The 19827-nt window shown below is 42.8% G+C and overlaps 1 protein-coding gene and 1 pseudogene across 2 annotated transcripts in view; both read left to right on the top strand.

The window, feature by feature from the left end:
- G6PC (glucose-6-phosphatase, catalytic subunit) overlaps positions 1 to 1408 on the top strand; it is a 7470-nt gene extending 6062 nt beyond the window's left edge. For both annotated transcript variants that reach the window (XM_012656725.1, XM_012656724.1), the window contains exon 5: positions 372 to 1408. In XM_012656725.1, the coding sequence (XP_012512179.1) occupies positions 372 to 883 (512 nt within the window). In that variant the 3' untranslated portion in view covers positions 884 to 1408. The remainder of the gene's footprint in view (positions 1 to 371) is intronic.
- Positions 1409 to 7930: 6522 nt separating this feature from the next.
- On the top strand, positions 7931 to 8759 carry LOC105820207 (annotated as a pseudogene).
- The last annotated feature ends 11068 nt before the right edge of the window (positions 8760 to 19827 follow it).

Genomic DNA, 19827 nt, shown 5'->3' with positions numbered 1-19827 from the left:
TTGGAGGAGGATGGATTTCAGCTCAGCACAAGGAAGAACTATTTAGCAATCAAATCCATTCAAAGACGAAATGGGCTGTTCCAGTGGGAGTGAGCTCTCCACCACTGGGGGGATATTCAAGTAGAGACAGGAGGACCCCTGACAGGAAACTTGCATACAGAGGGAGGATGTATGTGACATGACATTTCCATCTGAAAGTGTCTGTGCTGAGAACAGGCTGGAATAAACCAGGTGACCCTCCAATCTGGTGTCTAGTGATTTAATTCCACAATGGCAGGACAGATGGTATGTTACCCATTGCTGCAAATCCACCTCTCCTGAAGGTCCAGAATCTTCCCTGTCTCTCACAGTCATTCTTTTCTTCCACTCAGGCATTGCCGTGGCTGAGACTTTCCGCCACATCCGGGGCATCTACAACGCCAGCCTCAAGAAATATTTTCTCATCACCTTCTTCCTGTTCAGCTTTGCCATTGGCTTTTACCTGCTGCTAAAGGGGCTGGGTGTAGACCTCCTGTGGACTCTGGAAAAGGCCAAGAGGTGGTGTGAGCGGCCAGAATGGATCCACATTGACACCACGCCCTTTGCCAGCCTCCTCAAGAACCTGGGGACCCTCTTTGGCCTGGGGCTGGCGCTCAACTCTAGCATGTACCGGGAGAGCTGCAAGGGCAAACTCAGCAAGTGGCTCCCATTCCGCCTCAGCTGCATCATGGCCTCTCTCGTGCTCCTGCACCTCTTTGACTCCTTAAAACCCCCATCCCAAATCGAGCTGATCTTCTACATCCTGTCCTTTTGCAAGAGTGCCGCAGTGCCGCTGGCATCTGTCAGTGTCATCCCCTACTGCCTCGCCCGGGTCCTGGGCCAGCCGCACAAGAAGTCTTTGTAAGGGATGTGGAGTCTTCAGTATTTGAAGTCCATGACTGTGCCAGGGTTGAGGGGGACTAGGGTCTTCTGCCAGCTCATTTTGAGGCCAGAGGTGCTAACGTCAGCTCAGTGGACCCCCTGCCCTTTCTACAACCCAAATCACATTGGGTGATGTTTTTGAAAAGCCAATGTAGCTATTTGAGAAAGCCTTGACTGTTAGAAGTGGGGTCATTCTGGATTTTTCCCTGAAGATTTACTTGTTCTTCTGCCAGATAAACCAAAGCAAGACTTCCAGGTAGGGCCAGCTCACAAGCCCAGGCCAGAGATCCCAGCTGAGAATTTACTACTTGTGCTCATCGTTACCAAGAAAAGGAGAGAGAAGCAGTGGATTTGATAGAAGGATGGATGAGGGCAGAGTTTTTACTATGTCGCACATCACGCAGACTATGTGCCAAGCAATGTCTAAATGGCTTCAATTATATGATAAGACACTCTCAATCATGGGGGACCAACCTAAAGTATAATTAACAAGTGGTTAACGGGGTAATTCTGCTTCTCGTATTTTTCTACTATACATGTATGTATATAATACATTCATCATTGTGTTTCCTCGGATTTCTGAATGGCTGCGGTGACCTACACGTAGTACCAGATCGGACTATTCAGGCATAGTGGACTTCTCCTCTATCACATTACATCTTCCTCCTTATAAGCCCAGCTCTGCTTGCTCTGCTTTCCCCAGAATTTTCCACTGGCTCCACATCCGCCCTGCTGGATCTTCAGATGGCTAACGGGCAACCCTGTAGGGATGCTTTTTGTATGTTGCAGTTAAACTCCGAAATCTTGGACAAAACAGCAAGGCAAGGGCCAGGATTCCTCTCTCCGGAAGGTCACTCCAATGTTACTTTTGATTCCTGGGGGGTAACTATGACTCCTTTCTCTATCCCAAGCCAACCCAGGCACATTCTTAGAGGAAAAGCCCATTCCTCCTTGCCTATTCTCCAATCTCGGCTGATTTGCAGAATATGCCCTTAAAAAAGAAAAAAGCTGAAGACTATTTATTTGAAAGTCCTTGTGTTTCCTACTAATTATATAGTACACCATATATTATCATTCACACCACCCATCCTGCTCATAACATCTTTGAAAAGAAAAATATATATGTGCAGTATTTTATTAAAACATTTTATTTAAGAATGAAGTCTTGTTAATTACTATATTTTAGATGCAGTGTGATCTGACGGTTCTAATTCTGGCCCAGCTAAATTTCTAGCTCTTTCTCTGTTTCTCTAAACAAATAATTTGGTTTCTCTGTGCCTGAATTTTTTTTTTTTTTTATATTTTAGATGCATTGTGATCTGACGGTTCTAATTCTGGCCCAGCTAAATTTCTAGCTCTTTCTCTGTTTCTCTAAACAAATAATTTGGTTTCTCTAAGAATGAAGTCTTGTTGATTACTATATTTTAGATGCATTGTGATCTGACGGTTCTAATTCTGGCCCAGCTAAATTTCTAGCTCTTTCTCTGTTTCTCTAAACAAATAATTTGGTTTCTCTGTGCTTGAATTTTTTTTTTTTTTTTTTTTTTTGAGAGCGTTTCACTCTATTGCCCAGGCTGGAGTGCAGTGGTTTCATCATAGATCACTGCAGCCTCAAACTCCTGGGCTCACACAATCCTTCCTGCCTCAGCCCCTGAGTAGCTGGGACTACAGGCATGGGCCACCATGCCCAGCTAATTTTTCTATTTTTTGTAGAGATCGGGTCTTGCTCTTGCTCAGGCTGGTCTTGAACTTCTGTCCTCAAGGAATCCTCCCAAAGTGCTAGGATTACAGGGGTGAGCCACTGCACCCAGCCCCCACATTCTCCCTTTGGAGAAGGAAAGTGCTCTGTCTCAAGTTGACCTGAGCTTCTGTCAGGGATAGGGAGACTTTTAGGGGCACAGGTAGAGTCGAGTATATCAACATAGGCACAGTAACAGCACAGAATCAGAAAGAGCCAGAGTTGGCCAAGACTGAACATGAATTACCAGAGCACAGGTCTGCATAAATTGCTCTGTGGTATCAAATTGCAAGTTGAGGGCAGACAGGCAGGGTCATTACCAAACTAAACGATTGTGGAATGCAAGTTGTAGTGGCAGAATGAGACTGGGTGGATTCTGGAACCCAAGATTTTGGGTTATAGTTAAAGAAAGTCTAAACAGTGCAAGTCAGAGCACCAAGGAATGCCCAAGGAAGCTATTGCAGGCTTCTCTGCTAAGTGATTTATTTCATCCTGAATGCAGGGTCCCACCCCTAAAGGTCTCAACTTCCCACCATAACCCTGGACTTCCTGGGGGTGAGATCTCCGCATTCACTCCAGCACTTTGGAAAGTGTATGTTTAGGGAAGGTTGAGTCATCCTACTGGATTTGGGTTCTTGGAGAGGGAAGGCTAGGCCCCTCGCAGACTCTAATGGCCCCACCCAGGGAGAAAGGAAATGGACTTGATCTGTCTGAATTGAACCCCACTGCTTAGGCACGGCCCCATCCTTGAAGATCAATTTGCTCTCAGGAACCAAGTCCAAGATCCTTGCCAGAGGAGTCTCCCAGGAAGTAAATAGAGCCCCTACCACCACCAACACCTGTCAGTTTACAAGGCTGATAAGGACACAGAAGAACAGATTAAGTTTATTGAGTGCTTACTATATACCAGACTCTGTTCTATGTACCTTATTTATACAATTAATTCTCCCAACATCTCTGTGAGATGGTTACTATCATTCATCTTCATATTATATATGAATAGGCATTGAGGAGTCGGGTATCTGGTCTAGAATGAGGGGGTCAGTTTAAGAAATCAGGCAGTTTGACCCCAGAGCCCCTGCTCTACCCCATCTCACCCCAGACCCTGGGGACACTGGCAAGACTGGCAGCTGCATCAAACCACCCTTCAAGTATCAGGTACAACTCTTCATTCAGACCAGGGAGGATGTGATTTCTTTTCACCGAAGGCCATTATAAAACTTAGAACAATCCTCCCAGTAAGATAGCATTAGTTTCTAAGTATATTTCAACAGTAATTTCATAAAATAACTATTAGAACAGGCATCACCATGCTAGTTTAACAGCAGTGTCTAGAGCAACTTTAGAACTTTGTTGTTTTCTTTCAAGAAAGAGTTCAAAAGTCATGTTTAGACTATCTGGGTCAGATAGTAAGTAACTTGATATTTCTAGGATTGAAATAGAGTAAGAAGATAGAATTACCACAGAGAACTTTTGGTATAGATCCATATACAAGGATAGAATGAAAGAGACACTGTGGAAGATTGTTTAGATCAGAAACTCCACAAATACAGGGTTGATACCTTTCGTGGAGATAGGCTAAGTCCAGAATTGGACACTCCTAAAGGCTTAGAATTTGTGATGGGTAAAGCTGATCAGAGTGTCAGCTCATGATCAATTTCTAATATGGCCAATCTGTTAGACAGAACATTTGGATCACTGATCTGCTCCCCAAATTACAGATTTATGTCTGTTTTAGAAATGGCTTGTAGATCCTCAGGCTGGTAGTAAGTGTAAGTGACCAATGACAGTTTTAAAGCAAGGTTCATGGCTGGGCGCAGTGGCTCATGCCTGTAACGCTAGCACTCTGGGAGGCCGAGGCAGGCGGATCCTTTGAACTCAGGAGTTTGAGACCAGCCTGAGCAAGAGCGAGATCCCATCTCTACTAAAAAATAGAAAGAAATTAGCTGGACAACTAAAAATATATAGAAAAAATTAGCCGGGCATGGTGGCGCATGCCTGTAGTCCCAGCTACTCGGGAGGCTGAGGCAGGAGGATTGCTTGAGCCCCGGAGTTTGAGATTGCTGTGAGCTAGGCTGACGCCATGGCACTCTAGTCCAGGCAACAGAGTGAGACTCTGTCTCAAAAAACAAAGAAAAAGAAAAAAGAAATAAAGCAAGGTTCATGTCATGGTATAGTATAATTTGATAGAGTATGCTAGCAGTCTATCCATTTTCAGGTGATAGGTTTGAGGATGATACACACACACACACACACACACACACACACACACACTATGCAATTATATTATTGCCCAAGGAAAAGAGACCCATTAAGAAAGTCTGACTTCTGCTGCCAATGCAGCACCACACACAGCCAAAGGCTTGGGGTTTTTGCTTCTGTTTGTTAACAAAATTATAACAGCTTAACAGCTTTAAAAAAAATTATAACAGCTTGATGGAGATACAATTCACACACCATACAATTCACTCATTTAAAGTGTACTATTCAACGGTTTTTAGTATATTCACAGAGTTGTACAACTATTACCAGGAATCAATTAGAACATTTTTTGTTGTTCCGTAAAGAAACCCCATGCCTATTAGAAATCACTTCCATTTCACTACAGCCCCCTCAGCCCCAGGCAACCACTACTCTGCTTTCTGTCTCACAGATTTGCCTATTGTGGGCATTTCATATGACTGGAATCATATAAGATATAGCCTTTTGTGTCTGGCTTTCCGCACTTAGCAGGATGATTTCAAGGTTTATCAGTGTCATAATGTGTACTGGTATTTTCTTTCTTTTAATGAACAAACAATATTCTATTGTGTGGATATACCACATTTTATTTATTTGTTCATCAGTTATGAATAATTGGGTTGTTTCCACTTATTTATTTATTTTTTTTGGAGACAGGGTCTTGCTCTGTTACCCAGGCTAGAGTGCGGTGGTGCAATCACAGCTCACTGCAACCTTCAACTCCTGCCTCAGCTTCCCAAGTAGCTAGGACTATAGGCACATGCCACTACACCCAGATAATTTTTTTTTTTACTTTTTGTAGAGCCAGGTCTCACTAAATTGCCCAGGCTGGTCCTGAACTCCTGGCCTCAAGCAATCCTCCTGCCTCGACCTCCCAAAGTGCTGGGATTACAGGAATGAGCCACTTTTTGGCTATTATAAATAATACTGCTATGAACATTTGTGTACAAGTTTTTGTGTGGATGTATGGTTTCATTTCTCTTGGGTATAGTTCTAGGAGTGGAATTTCTGAGTCACATGGTAACTCTATATTTAACCTTCTAAGGAACCGTCAGACCATTTTCCCAAAAGATTAGTAAGGAAACATTTTACAGTGTTTTTGGTTTTGCCATCTCTTTTGATTTCCTAAGATCATACCCTTTATGTCACAGCTTTGTCTACTTCCATGCTTTGGAAGAGTTTTTTTTTGTTTTGTTTTGTTTTTTTGAGACAGAGTCTCACTGTGTTGCCTTGGCTAGAGTGCCGTGGTGTCATCCTAGCTCACAGCAACCTCAAACTCCTGGGCTCAAGCGATCCTCCTGCCTCAGGCTCCCGAGTAGTTGGGACTACAGGCATGTGCCACCATGCCCGGCTAATTTTTTCCATATATTTTTAGTTGTCCAATTAATTTCTTTCTAATTTTAGTAGAGACGGGGGTCTTGCTCTTGCTCAGGCTGGTTTCAAACTCCTGAGCTCAAACAATCCGCCCGCCTCGGCCTCCCAGAGAGCTAGGATTACAGGCGTGAGCCACCGCGCCAGGCCTTTAGAAGAGTTTTAAAGCAAGATTGATCAGGTGGTCAGAATTTAACATGATGAAATTTCAGTGAGCTCCTCCCACTTTCAGGGATGATGGCTTTGTTGATTGTTCCACCGTGCGTTTTAAGAGCATTTCATTTGAAGGCGTGTGTGGATATCTGAAGTTCCAGTCCTAATCAATTGACTGGTTGTTTGTAACCTGTCAAAATTTGCTGACTTGTTTTCTGAAAACCATTCCTTTAACTACTGAATTATTAATAGTGATTGATTTTGCTCTGTAGTAATTGCTGAACTAGACTTTCAGGCCTGTATGTGTAAATAAAATAGGACAGTATCATTTGTGTCCAAGAGTTTTTCAAGAGCCCTCGAGAGTGGAAAACACTCTGCCCAAGTGGCCTTCTGGTGATGTAGTTAAGGAAAGAATTGCCTGGAAATGGTATAAAGAAGCACTCGGCAAAAGTCACTTCCATCAGAGAACCAAGACTCTAATTCATCTGAAGGGAAAACTAGTGATTGTACAGTCTGGTGATGGGCAACCCCAAATCTAATTTCAAGATGAAAGATTAAAAAGCTGTATCTGGGCTGCTCTTTTTAATAAAAAGAAAAAAGTCTATAAATATTGTATTTTCCTGAGTTGGCCTTTATCCCCTCCACCAAAAAAGTTGCTCACTATTAATTCTATTCAAAAAATCATTTTCATTTCATGAATACAGAAATTAAGGCCAAGAGAGAGAGAAAATGGCTCACCTAAGCACAAAAGTAACCTGTCCACAGGTCTCCTGATTCTAGCAGAGAGCAGTCTTCCCGCTGCCAGTCTCCTGCATATATTTGGGCTGCGGGGCCAACACACAGCTGTTGGAACAGCAGTAAAGGACATATGTAAACGATAGAGCCAGTATGTGAACCAGACCGGGGTCTGTTAGCCAAATTAAAGCCACGGCTAGAATAACTGCAAGTTCGAGGTGGCCTTCTCTTAATTATGGCACAGGTTTCTCTCTTCTTTAATCTTCAGAAGTGTCTCCAGGGCAAAAGTGCAACTAACTTCAGCAGGGAACAGCTTAGTGTTTCTATGGGCTTTGGGGTTTTTGTTTCTGCTTCATCACAGAACTAGGAATTCCACTCCTTTATTACGTGCACTCTTTCCTCTCCAGAGACAAAAAGAATGAAGATTGAATCCCTTTCCCTCCATTGCGAACTGTTTTGGGACTCCTTGACTGAGGCATGCCATCTTTTGAGGGCACAAATTTCACCTTTTCATCTCCATCTTTAGCTCTACTCTCCTCAACCCCAGCCAGCTGGCAACGCTGCCACTCCTCCCTATTTGATCCACCTGGTTGTGAATTTGAGTGAGTCTTTTGAGAGATGGTAATTGGCTTAATTGACTTAATAAGCCAAGTGGCATAAATCAGTTTTCTTTATTTAGAGCATGTCTTTACCCCGCCAAGGTCTTCCTTGCCAGTCCATTTTTGCCCCACACATGATTGCAATGGAATGACAGTGGCATCGTCTCTACTTACTGACTGCTGCGAAACCACCATGGACACCCCTGCACCAAAGCCTCCAAAAGGCTGCTTGGTTCAGGAGCCCTCGGTGTGGTCCTTGCTCCTAGCAGGTATCGGATATAATTCAGGAAAAGCTGACGCAGCAGCCCCGTCTCTGATCTCGCTCTCCAAGCTGTGTCAGCAGGCCTACTAGTCACAGTGGCCGCCACACTGTTATATCCAGAACTATGCCCTTTCTCATTTGCCATCTAGAATGCTCTTCACAGCTGCCAAATATGTTTCTAGAACTTCCAAAGAGCAAACGACCCCAAACGTAGTGACTGCATCAGACTGGTGAGTTAGTTCCTCCTCTATTTAGGGAGTGGCTGAACTCAACCTGTTTTAAGAAAAATAAAAGGTCAATGCACCCACCACCGTGTCCATGGAGAGAGGCTGAGATTGCCGAACTGCAGGCCAAGGCATAGGGGGGTGGAGTTGTTGGCTTTCTTAGTCCAGCCACCGCCCAGGCTGTGAGCAAGAGGAAGCTGTGACCCACCCGCCACCCTCACCCTGACACTTTCCGCAGTAAACAAGATAAAATATTAATAGCTTCTTAAAGATAAGCCTGAGCACGTGGGCAAGTTGTTGTCCGAACCAGAGGTTGTAATGGCCTTTCTTAAACTCTAGAATATACACAAACAAAAGGAGATTCTGATGAAGAAGTTGCTCAAGACGGAGTCAGAGTGTTTGTTGAAAAGAAAGCACAGCTAACACTTTTAGGAACAGAAATGGACTATGTTGAAGACAAATTATCCAGTGAGTTTATGTTCAATAACCCAAACATCAAAGGCACTTGTGGCCATGGGGAAGGCTTTAGCATCTGAAACCTCAGGACTGCTCTGGCTGTGAGCTCCAGGAACACTCACGGACACCTTGGGGCTTACTGAAGAAATCATGTGACTGTCACCTGCTTAATGTATGGTTGCCGTGTAAGGAAAATAAAGTGACATATTTTGAAAATGAAGCCACTGTGTTAGATTCAGGAAGAAGTGATATCTGAGTTCTCTGTAGGGGACAGAGAATGAAATGCCATCACTCTCTTTGGATCATTTTTCTTTTCTTGTAAAGAAAAAAAATCCTGCCTTGTGCTTAACTCTCTTGTCCCCTTTCTAACTGCTTCTAAAAGGAACCAGTTTCATTAAAGTTGCCCTCCTGGGCATCTATCGATCCATTCAGGAAATGGATTGGGTCTCTATTGAATGGCTTGAGTGTGCCTTCCCCTGCGTCTTCCCCAGTCAGACTGGTGGTGACTCCTAAAATTCAGAGGCAGGAAGTCCTGACTGCTGGTAGTAACGTGATGGTGCATTATTTTTCCACCCAAAGTTGGCATGGCCTTTTTACATTTTTATAAAAATCTCATTGTCAGATGCCTCATTTGCATATTCTTTAACAACACTGAGCAAAGATTTTCTTGAACCATACTGATGGTAGCAAAAGGTGAGAACTACTTCACCCACCTATTTTGAAATCCATTTCATTTGCCACCCTAAATGTCTGCTCGAAGACGGGATCTCAAGCTGACTTTGACTCTTTTAGTTGAAAGGTCTCTTAAAAGCCATCTAGCCCACCCCACTCAATTCTGTCTGTGGGGAGGCCAAACCCCAGGAAAGCCAAAGGGATTTTGTCTAACCTAGAGGAGGGGTGAGCAGGAACTCCCCCCACCCTTCCCCCTTCCTGATAGGTGACAGTGCTCTTCTCTCTGAGGCCATCTCAGAAGGTAAATGGCTATCTGGCTTCTTTGTCTGGTCAACATATTGATAGAATTTCTTTTTAACTTGATGGAGACCATATTAGTTTTGTTTTGAGTGAGAAGAATCTTATTTTAAAACTCTTTTGGCCAGGTGTAGTGGCTCACACCTGTAATTCTAGCACTCTGGGAGGCCGAGATGGGAGGAGTTTGAGACCAACCTGAGCAAGAGTGAGACCCCCCTCTCTACTAAAAATAGAAAGAAGTTGGCCGGCAACTAAAATAGAAAAAAATTAGTCAGGCGTGGTGGTGCATGCCTGTAGTCCCAGCTACTCGGGTGGCTGAGGCAGTAGGATCGCCTGAGCCCAGGAGTTTGAGGTTGCTGTGAGCTACACTGGCATCACGGCACTCTAGCCCAGGTAATAGAGTGAGACTCTGTCTCAAAAAATAAATAAATAAACAAAACCCTTTTATGTGAATTACCATCTTGTTTCTTTAAACTTTGAAACAATGGTTTAGAGAAGATATTGTAGCAACCCAGAATTCCTGGGAACATAGTCATGGTTGTGAAGAACATGGGGGTCTTTTCTTAAGATTCCCAATATGCGCATACGTTCTGGTTCTGAAGTCCAAGTACTGAAGTTTTTAAATAATATTTTAACATAATATTTTGTATCACCAACTTTTCTTTGAAAGTGTTTCTTTTGTCATTTAGTTACTGATTTTCCTGGGTTTGACATATTAAGTATTCTAGGAGATGACATATATGCTTTTTTTGAAAGCTGATTCTCATGAATTCGAGTAGCTAAGTTCATGTTTGTTTTACTTACTGAAGTACCTAGCACAAAAGTCACCAAAACCTAGGGCAGTAGTTTTGTGTACCTGCTCATGAGTTTGTATTGTGAATATAATTGTTGAACTGCTTGTAATTTGTGCAATACCATATGTGTGTAGAGAGTGAGTTAGCAATAAAAAGTGGCCTCTGTGATTATAAAAAAAAAGAAAAAAAGAAAAGACTCTCTTCATAGAGGAGAGCCTCACACCATTGTTCAAGTACTATTATTTTCACAAAGATATCTAATAAACCAGTGGTTTTCAGGCAACATTTGCCTCTCAGGCAACGTTTGGCAGTGTCTGGGGACATTTTTGGTTGTCACAACTGGAGGGGGTGCTATTGGCATCTAGTGAGTAGAGGCCAGGGATTGGCCTAAACATCCTGTAATGCACAGCCCCCCACAACAAAGAATTATCTAACCCCAAATATTGATAGTGCCAGGGTTGAGAAACCTTATAATAAATCAATGAGAAGAGGCAGCTTAATCAAAATTTACCTGAAATCATTTTCTTCCAGAGGCTATTTCTGAACTCAGCCTTAGAACACCACTTGTGTTTGGATACTTCTGTGAAGTTGCTTGTGAATAGTGACTGAAGACTCAGTGTTACTTTTTTGTAAATGTTACTTTGGCATCTCCAATTTATTTGGCTTCTGAAATCTAATTTTCTCATCTTTCCCCATTGAAAAACTAGGTTCCTGCCACTCAGCTGGTTGTTGGTAAGCCCTTAGCAATGTCTGGGCATTGGTCTGCCAGGAGACAGTGAGCTGATTCCAAATAGGTTTTAGTACACAGCATGTCTTCTCAGCAGCCCTCCCGTCTTTGGAGTCCCTAGATGCTAGAACAAAGAGTTCTGATGCTAGAGTTCACATTTTCCCATGCCTAGGGACATAACTATGAAGACTTTTTGCTGCCAAGAAAAAAATCTATTGGTTGATTTATAATATGCATATATTATATATATGATATATATATATATCAGTATACAACTGACATCTACTTTATGTGCTCAAATAGCTGTTTTAGGCTCAAGATGGTCAGATCTGGAATGCATTGCAGTAGATACTGTAATTCACAAGCAACATGACAGAATAAGTATCCAGACCCAACTCTAAACTATGTTTTCCTTTCCTCAAGATTCAATTCTAAACTTTGTTGCGCAGTACATATTTTATCATACATAGTTGTCACCTTTCCATTTGGTGTTGTCACTTAAAATAATCTAATCTACACATTCCCTAGGGCCAGCAGAAGCTACATTCCTGTCATTTAAAATCATTTACTGATGTTTCCTTATGTCACTATACCATACTTTGCTGAGCGATTCCCTTATTTGGCATTTGGATTATTTCCAATTCTTCACTCTTATAAATAGCAGCACATGAACATCTTTGCACAAATTACATTTTTTTCCCTTTTGGGTTATTTCCTTGGAGTATATTCCTAAAACTGGTATTACTGGGTCAAAGGTTTGAAAAGTTTCATAGTTCTTGTTACCCACTGCCAGAACGTTCCCCAGGCAGATTGTAGTAGATTTGAACATTTCAAATATTTAAGCAGGTTTCCCATGATATAAAATAATATTAACTTTCATCTTTTCTTATTCTTCCACGATCTTCATGGCAGAGGGAGTTGCAAAATTTCAAAACAGAACAAAAATAAAGATGGAAAAGCACTCTTTCTATAACCAGAGATGAGCTCTTTTGGGCTAATTTGATTATAATGTCAGCTGCTAAGGGTCTGAGACTGAAATAGTTTTAGGGAGAACTTGAAGCCTGCAAGTGGCAAGCGATCAGGAAAACTCCTTAAGGAGGGTGGGGAGGGAGGTGGAAAATACGAAGAAATGATGTGCTCTCTTTGCATTGCTACCTTTAGGGGGATGTCATCAGTGGACAGAGAAAAACTGTTTCTGTGCCTTTAAGAATCAGGTTATCCACGTGCGTAGGTGACTTCTAAGGATTGCGAATGCTTGCCGATCTTGGTCTCCTCCATTTAAGAACCAAGGATTTAAAAAAAAAAAACAAAAAACCACGGAATCCACCTTACCATCTTGTTCCTCCTGAAGGAAATTAGGCATCAAGCTAATGATGATGATGGATGACCAACACGCACTCAGCACTTGCTAAGTACCTGTCACTTTTCTCAGGGTTTTCCACATGGAATTCATTTCATTCCCCCGACAACCAGTGTCAGCCCCACTTTGCAGATGAGGAAACGGAGGATCAGAAAGCTAAGAAACTTACTCAAGGTCACAGAGCTAGTAAATGCTTGAGCCAGATTCAGACCTAGGCAATCTGCTGCCAAACCAGTGCCCTGACCACTGCACCATACTGCCTTGGGTGCCGCAGTAGGAAAATGGCTTGCATATGGCTAAGTGATACACTGGAATATCCAATTATAGGTTTTGTGTGTGTGTGTGTGTGTGACAAAGTCTTGCTCTATTGCCCGGGCTAGAGTGTCGTGGCATCAACCTAGCTCACAGCAACCTCAAACTCAAGCAATCCTCCTGCCTCAGCCTCCCGAGTTGTAGCTGGGACTACAGGCATGTGCCACCATGCCCGGCTAATTTTTTCTATATATTTTTAGTTGTCCAGCTAATTTCTTTCTATTTTTTAGTAGAGACGGGGTCTCGCTCTTGCTCAGTCTGGTCTTGAACTCCTGACCTCAAGCGATCCTTCTGCCTCAGCCTCCCTAGTAGCTGGGACTACAGGCATGTGCCACCATGCCCGGCTAATTTTTTCTATATATTTTTAGTTGTCCAGCTAATTTCTTTCTATTTTTAGTAGAGATGGGATCTCGCTCTTGCTCAGTCTGGTCTTGAACTCCTGACCTCAAGGGCTCCTCCTGCCTTGGCCTCCCAAATCCAATTATAGGTTCTTTTTTAACCTTCTGAATGTTTAAAATTATTGCTGTTTCCTGTCTACTCATCTAAATTAAAACAGTGTCTCATTCAAATGTGTCATTAAATCGAAACTATATATATAATGATATCAAATATGATTTTAAAGTGCATAAAAAAGACCAAAAAGACACACACCAACATGTCAACATTGACTGTCTTTAGGTGGTAGAATCACAAGTATTTATTTCTTCTACATTTCTATTTTTTTCTTAATTATTCTACAAGGTGGCAACTTTTGGGACGCCCTGTATAACAAGCATGTGTAACCTTTTTTTCTACTTATTTTGAAAAAATTTCAAATAAAAAAATGCAACAAATTCCTATATACTCTTCATGTAAATCACCAACTAGAGTATTCATATTTTCCCACATTTGCTCTATCAACTCTCTCACTATATATATTCTTATGTTTTGATCACTCATTTAAGCATAATTTACAGACATCATGGCCCCTTTACTTCTAAATATAATACTTCATGTGTCTCCTAAGAACCAGGACATTCTCTTACATAACCAGAGTAACATGTGTTCCTTTTATAAAGGAACCTCAGTTTCAAAAAACTCAGTTTAAGAAAAACAAATAATTAAAAAATAAACTAAGACAAACTAAATATTTTCTGTTTTAATACCTTGCACTCTGGGTTCAATGACCTTTCCTTGCTCACTGAAGCTCACCCGCCCTGCCCTTGCCTATTCTCACCCCCAGCTGCACCCCATCCCTGCTGAACAAACTTCTAGAAGACCCTCGACTCCTAGAATTCGCTGAGCCTCGGCTTCCTGTTGGTGGTTTGATTGTCATGGTGCCATCTATGCATTTCCTTCCTTCTCTGACAACCAACAAGTTGATTATTCAATTAGTAGAACCTTTAGATTACTATTAGCTTGAAGTTAACATCTTTATTTTATTACTGTAATGGAAATTTTAAAACCTGAAAAGTTTTGAATTATTTGTTCATAAAATCTCTTATGATCACCACTTAGGTAAGCAGTGTCCTTCTTCTAATTTAATAATATTTCAACTGGAATAATTCATTCATTCAATGAGTATTTAACAAGCACCTGCTACATTCTAGGTATTGTTGTAATTAAAATAGCTAGCACATTTGAGCAATTACTACCTTCCGGGTACTTTGCCTGGGATATCTGAGTTAATTCTCACAACTATTATTACTATTGCCATTTTCCAGATGCATAAACTGAGAAGTTAAGTAATTTGCTCAGGGTCCAGCAACTAGCCAGAATTCAGACCCAGGCATTTTGCCTCCATCTGGAACCTGTGCTCACAGGGACAGGTAACACTGCTGGGGACACCTGAGGGGAGGCTCCTTTGTGCAGTCAGCAAGGGCACCAGCACTGCTGAGACAGGGACGATTCTTGCCTTATATAAGGTTGGTTGTTCTTAAAGGAAGGACGAACCTAGAAGGCAGTTCTGTTTTCCCTGTTTCTGGGCTCTAGCAGATAAAACAGATAAAAGCAAGAAAATTGGGCTGGGCATGGCTCAAACCTATAATCCTAGCACTCTGGGAGGCTGAGGAGAAAGGATCGTTTAAGATCAGGAGTTCAAGAGCAGCCTGAGCAAGAGAGAGACCGCATCTCTACCAAAAATAGAAAAATTAGCGAAGTGTGGTGGTTCATGCCTGTAGTCCCAGCTACTCAGGAGGCTGAGGCAGGAGGATTGCTTGAGCCCAGGAGTTTGAGGTTGCTGTGAGCTATGATGACTCTGTTGCACTCTACCCAGGGCAACAGAGCAAGACCCTGTCTAAAACTGGTATACAACCCCCGACTGCTAAATTTGATGGGCTTAAAAAAGAAAAAAGAAAAGAAAATTGCACCTCTGTGTGTGAGTAATTATTTCTGTAAAATCGATAATGGAGTCTTAGCTTTCAGTTGGCTTCTAGGATATTCTTGGTGTTTCTGCTCCCTCTGGTCACACCTTCTCTATCTCCATTGCCAGCTTTCAGTGGCCCTGGGCCTCAAGGCTCTGTGGCAGGCTTCTTTTTCCTCACGTCCTGTCCTAAGTTTAAAGTCCCCTCTGTGCTGGATATCTCCTGTTTGCCCTTCCAGACACTTCTTCTGCCCCCGCTCTGCTCCGGAGGCTGCCCTGGAGGGCTGCTGCAGCCTCCCCTCCCTCAGCTTCCACCTGGGTTTTGCCAATGGGAGGCACAAGCAAGAGACCAGACAGAGAAAGTGAGGTGGGGTGTTTATTCTTGAGGGGTCACCGAGCTTTGGTGGTGTCCCTTACTGAGGTCCACAGCTACAGTTAGGACACCCGCTCCACATGGCCTCTCTCTCTGGCTTCCAGGAACCCCGCAGGCCTAGGCATGGTAATGGCTCCCAGTTTGCTGGCCCCAGAGAACTACAATCCTTTTATGTTGCTTTCCTTTGCCCCTATCCACACTTTTGTAAACAGAACCTCTCTTAAACTTTCCTCAAAATATCCAGTCTGAGCCATCGGTATTCTGTGGGGCCTCTGCCTGTCCCCTCAAAGAAAGTCAAATTAATATCCCTTGTCCAGACCAATCTCCACTGTTTTCTCAAGGTGTTCATTCAACTACTCATTCGACCTCCTGACTTGGATTTCTCGCAGGTGCCTCAAGCTCAAAGCATACACGCCTGGGTTCTTAATATTTTACCCCTGGTCATCTCTAGAACTCTCTGTCTCAGCGAATGGTACCACCATCCACCCAGCTGCCATGTTCCTCCCTTCCCAATCCACCAAGTCCTGTTATTTTTACACTTTGAATATCTCTCAAATCTGCCATTTCTCACCATCTCTACTACTGGCTACCCAGGTCTAAGTCATCGCCATCCATGGCCACAATGGCCTTCTAACTGGGCCCTGCATCCACTCTTGCCCTCTGCAAATCCATAAGACTGACAGAGTGATCTTTTTAAACCTAAAATCTGATATCTGACCTCGCATTCTTGCCGGAAACTTTTTAATGGATTACCACTGCTCTTAGGATATAAATCTTTATCATGAAAACATACGTTCACATAAAAACTTGGACATGAATATTCAGAACAGCACTATTCATAATAGCCAAAAAGCAGGAACAACCCAAATATCCATCACCTGATGATGGATAAACAAAATGTGGTATGTCCATAGCATGTAATATTATTTGACCATGAAAAGGAGGGAAGTGCTGGTACATGCTACCACATGGATGGAACTTGATGAACATTATACTAAGTGAAAGAAGCCAGACACAAAATATCACATATCGTGTGATTCCCCTTATATGAAATGTCCAGAATAGGCAAATCCATAGAGGCAGAAAGCAGCTTAGTGGCTGGCTAAGGCTGGGTGTTTTCGGGAAATGGGGAGTGACTGCTAAAAGGTACAGGGTTTCTTTAGGGTGATGAAAATGTTCTATAATTGTGGCAATTGTACAAATCTGTGGATATATTAAAAACCAATGAAGTGTACATTAAATGGATGAATTTTATGGTATGTGAGTTATATCTCAATAAAGCTCTTACAAAAAAAAATCTTTCTATGGCCCCCACAAGCCTGCCTGACCTGGCCATTGTCCACTTTGCCACCTTCACTTCATTCTATGTACCATGGCCAAGGTCCACTTGGTTCCTCCAATGTGCCACACTCCTGCCATCCTCTGGGCCTTTGCACGTCCCTCTTCTCGGAACACTCTTCCCCTCCCTCTTCGCCCAGTGCATCCCTCCACGTCCAGAGCACTTCTCAAGGAATCCCCCTCGCCCACCCTCCCCAGACACAATCGGCTTCCCCTGTTGAGCTCACCAAAGCGCCCCCTTTACTTTTCTCTCTACCAAGTGTCAGCGCGTGATTATTTGAGTCACGTCTGTCTTCCCACTGGGTGGTAGGCCCGTGAGGGCAGCCGCATGCCACTTTGCTCTCCTAGCCCAAGCCTAGCCCATGAGGAGGACTCAATACACCTTCATTGAAAAATAAATGAATAATATACAACTGTTTGCCTCTACCCTGGAAAACAAGCTAACAAATTATAGATTCAAGTAGCTTGGAGTTCCACAGATGACTCAATAAAAATATTCTTAGGCACTCCCAACTCAAAATTAGAAAAAGGTTGAAAACTCAGAGGACAGGGCAAGCTTAGATAGAAACACTGGCCTCTTCCCAGGAGAGGTCTACTCCCTAGTAGGTGGGGAACAAACTCTCTGAGCAGCCCATTACTGGGAATTCATGACTAAGCCTTATTGTTATTTTTCAGGATATAGACTGCATCTCAGATGGTCTAGAGGAAGAGAGATAGTGTGGACCAAATCCTGCTTTAACCCCATGGGCTTTCAGTGTAGGGCTTTTACTTTTTGTTGGTGGCACATACCCTACTGGTGGCTTACCCAACAATCACCACATTGCCTCAGCCCTTGAGACACTCCAGGGCCCGGTCCCCTTTACAATGCTTCAAGCATCATAAACAGAGAAAGCTTACGCAGAACACCACAGTGATAACAGAACCCGTCATTCTACAGTTATACTTAAGCGATTACAAAGGTCCACCTGGTTCCTCCAACATGCCACATTCTGCCCTCCTCTGGGCTTTGGCATATTCCTCTTCTCAGAACACTCTTCCCCTCTCCACCCCATGCATCCCTCCACACCTGTCCTCCACATCCAGAGCGCTGCATTAAAATATTAATGCCATGAATGTCAGTTCTCATTGTCATCATTGCTACGTAGATTCTTTTTACTATCCTAGGCTCCTTTTCCAGGGTTATTTGACACTCTGTTAGGTTCATAGCAATTTTATGCCTACACCTTCACAGGGTCACAGCAATCTTCAGAACCAAGAGAACAAAGAATAGCCTCCCTCATCCGTCAAGGTTCAGTTTCTGCTTTATCAACCATCAATTATGGAGCAGAACATGGACCTGGCTGCACTTTCCAACCTGAGCTCCTATTTTCTATTTAAGCTTCACTTGATACATCAATAAGACTTTTATAATTCATCCCTGGGAACATGGTGTCTCTCACCAAAATACTGCATTCTATAAGTCTTCCTTAGCCAAATCCCACAGTCTTATCATTAGGATATGCAGTATTGACCAGGCCTGTAACAATTATTAAAAACGTATGTGTGCCTTATTATATCTCATCATGATTAACAGCAGGCTCTGAGCTCTGGAAGTTTCATCCCTCCTTTTTTTTTTTAATTTTTATTTTTGAGACAGGGTCTGCCTGTGTCACCCAGGCTGGAGTGCAGTGGTGTCATCATAGCTCACTGCAGCCTCAAACTCCTGGGCTCAAGTGATCCTCCTGCCTCAGTCCCCCAAAGTGCTGGGATTACAGGTGTGAGCCACCGTGCCTGGCTTCATCCGCCTCCTTAAAACATTTGGATAATTCTTCATCTTGGGAAATTTGGGGGCTGATTGACTGTGGGACACCCCCACACTTTCCACCTGTTTACTGTGTGTGACCACCGGTTTTGATTAGTCTTTCCTGTTCTTGGTACAATTTCTACTTTTTCTAGAACTATTTGGCTCACAGTGATTTCTCATATTCACATGTTCCTGATTACATGGGCAAAAAATTATAAACCTATTGATACCTAACAGGAAAAATACATATGTTTATCACTCCTTCAGTGATTAAAATGAATCTATCCTGGTATATTGAGCCTTTTAATAAATCACGTATCAACGTTTTTCTTTCGAGGTCTTTCACACTCAACTTTTTAAACTCGTAATTATTATTTTCTTTTTGATATCAAATTGTCATAATTTGCCTAGAGGCTTCCTTATTCTTCTACCAGTACCTGCCTGAAATCCTTGTCTTCTGGCCCATTCTGAATTCTCCTTGTTACAAGGTACAGAATCAGCTACCCACTAAGCGGTCGCAGTTCCTTTCGATGGCTACATGAGAGTGGGGGTTTGGCAGAAGTAATGCTGTTAAGGGACTGCGCTTAGGGTCCAAGCCGGGGAAACATACTTCTCTTTAGGGTCATGAGTTGACAATAATGTTTCCAATTGAACTCTACATTTTAATTTTTTCCCAATACAAAATCTTTTTTATTTACTTTATCTGCAATGTTTCTGTGTAGAGAGATTTTTTTTTTTATTGAGACAGAGTCTCGCTCTGTTGCCCAGGCTAGAGTGATGTGGCAGCAGCCTAGCTCACAGCAACCCCAAACTCATGGGCTCAAGCGATCCTCCTGCCTCAGCTTCCCGAGTAGCTGGGACTACAGGTGAGTGCCACCACTCCCAGGTAGTTTTTTTCTATTTTTAGTTTCCCAGCTAATTTCTTTCTATTTTTAGTAGAGATGGGGGGGCGGTCTGGCTCTTGCTGAGGCTGATCTCGAACCCCTGACCTCAAGAGATTCTCCTGCCTCAGGTTCCCAGAGTGCCAGGATTACAGGAGTGAGCTACCACGCCTGGCCTCTGTGTAGAGATTTAATCCTCACCGTTTCTATAATCATATTTTCCTCTCTTTTTGGTCCTCATCTGCCTTGCCAACCACCATTATGCCATCC

Source organism: Propithecus coquereli, unplaced genomic scaffold, assembly GCF_000956105.1.
Source record: "Propithecus coquereli isolate 6110/MARCELLA unplaced genomic scaffold, Pcoq_1.0 Scaffold515, whole genome shotgun sequence".
In the NCBI taxonomy this organism is placed as follows: domain Eukaryota; kingdom Metazoa; phylum Chordata; class Mammalia; order Primates; family Indriidae; genus Propithecus; species Propithecus coquereli.
Note: the sequence above shows the minus strand (reverse complement) of the source record. Positions and strands in the feature narration are given on the sequence as shown.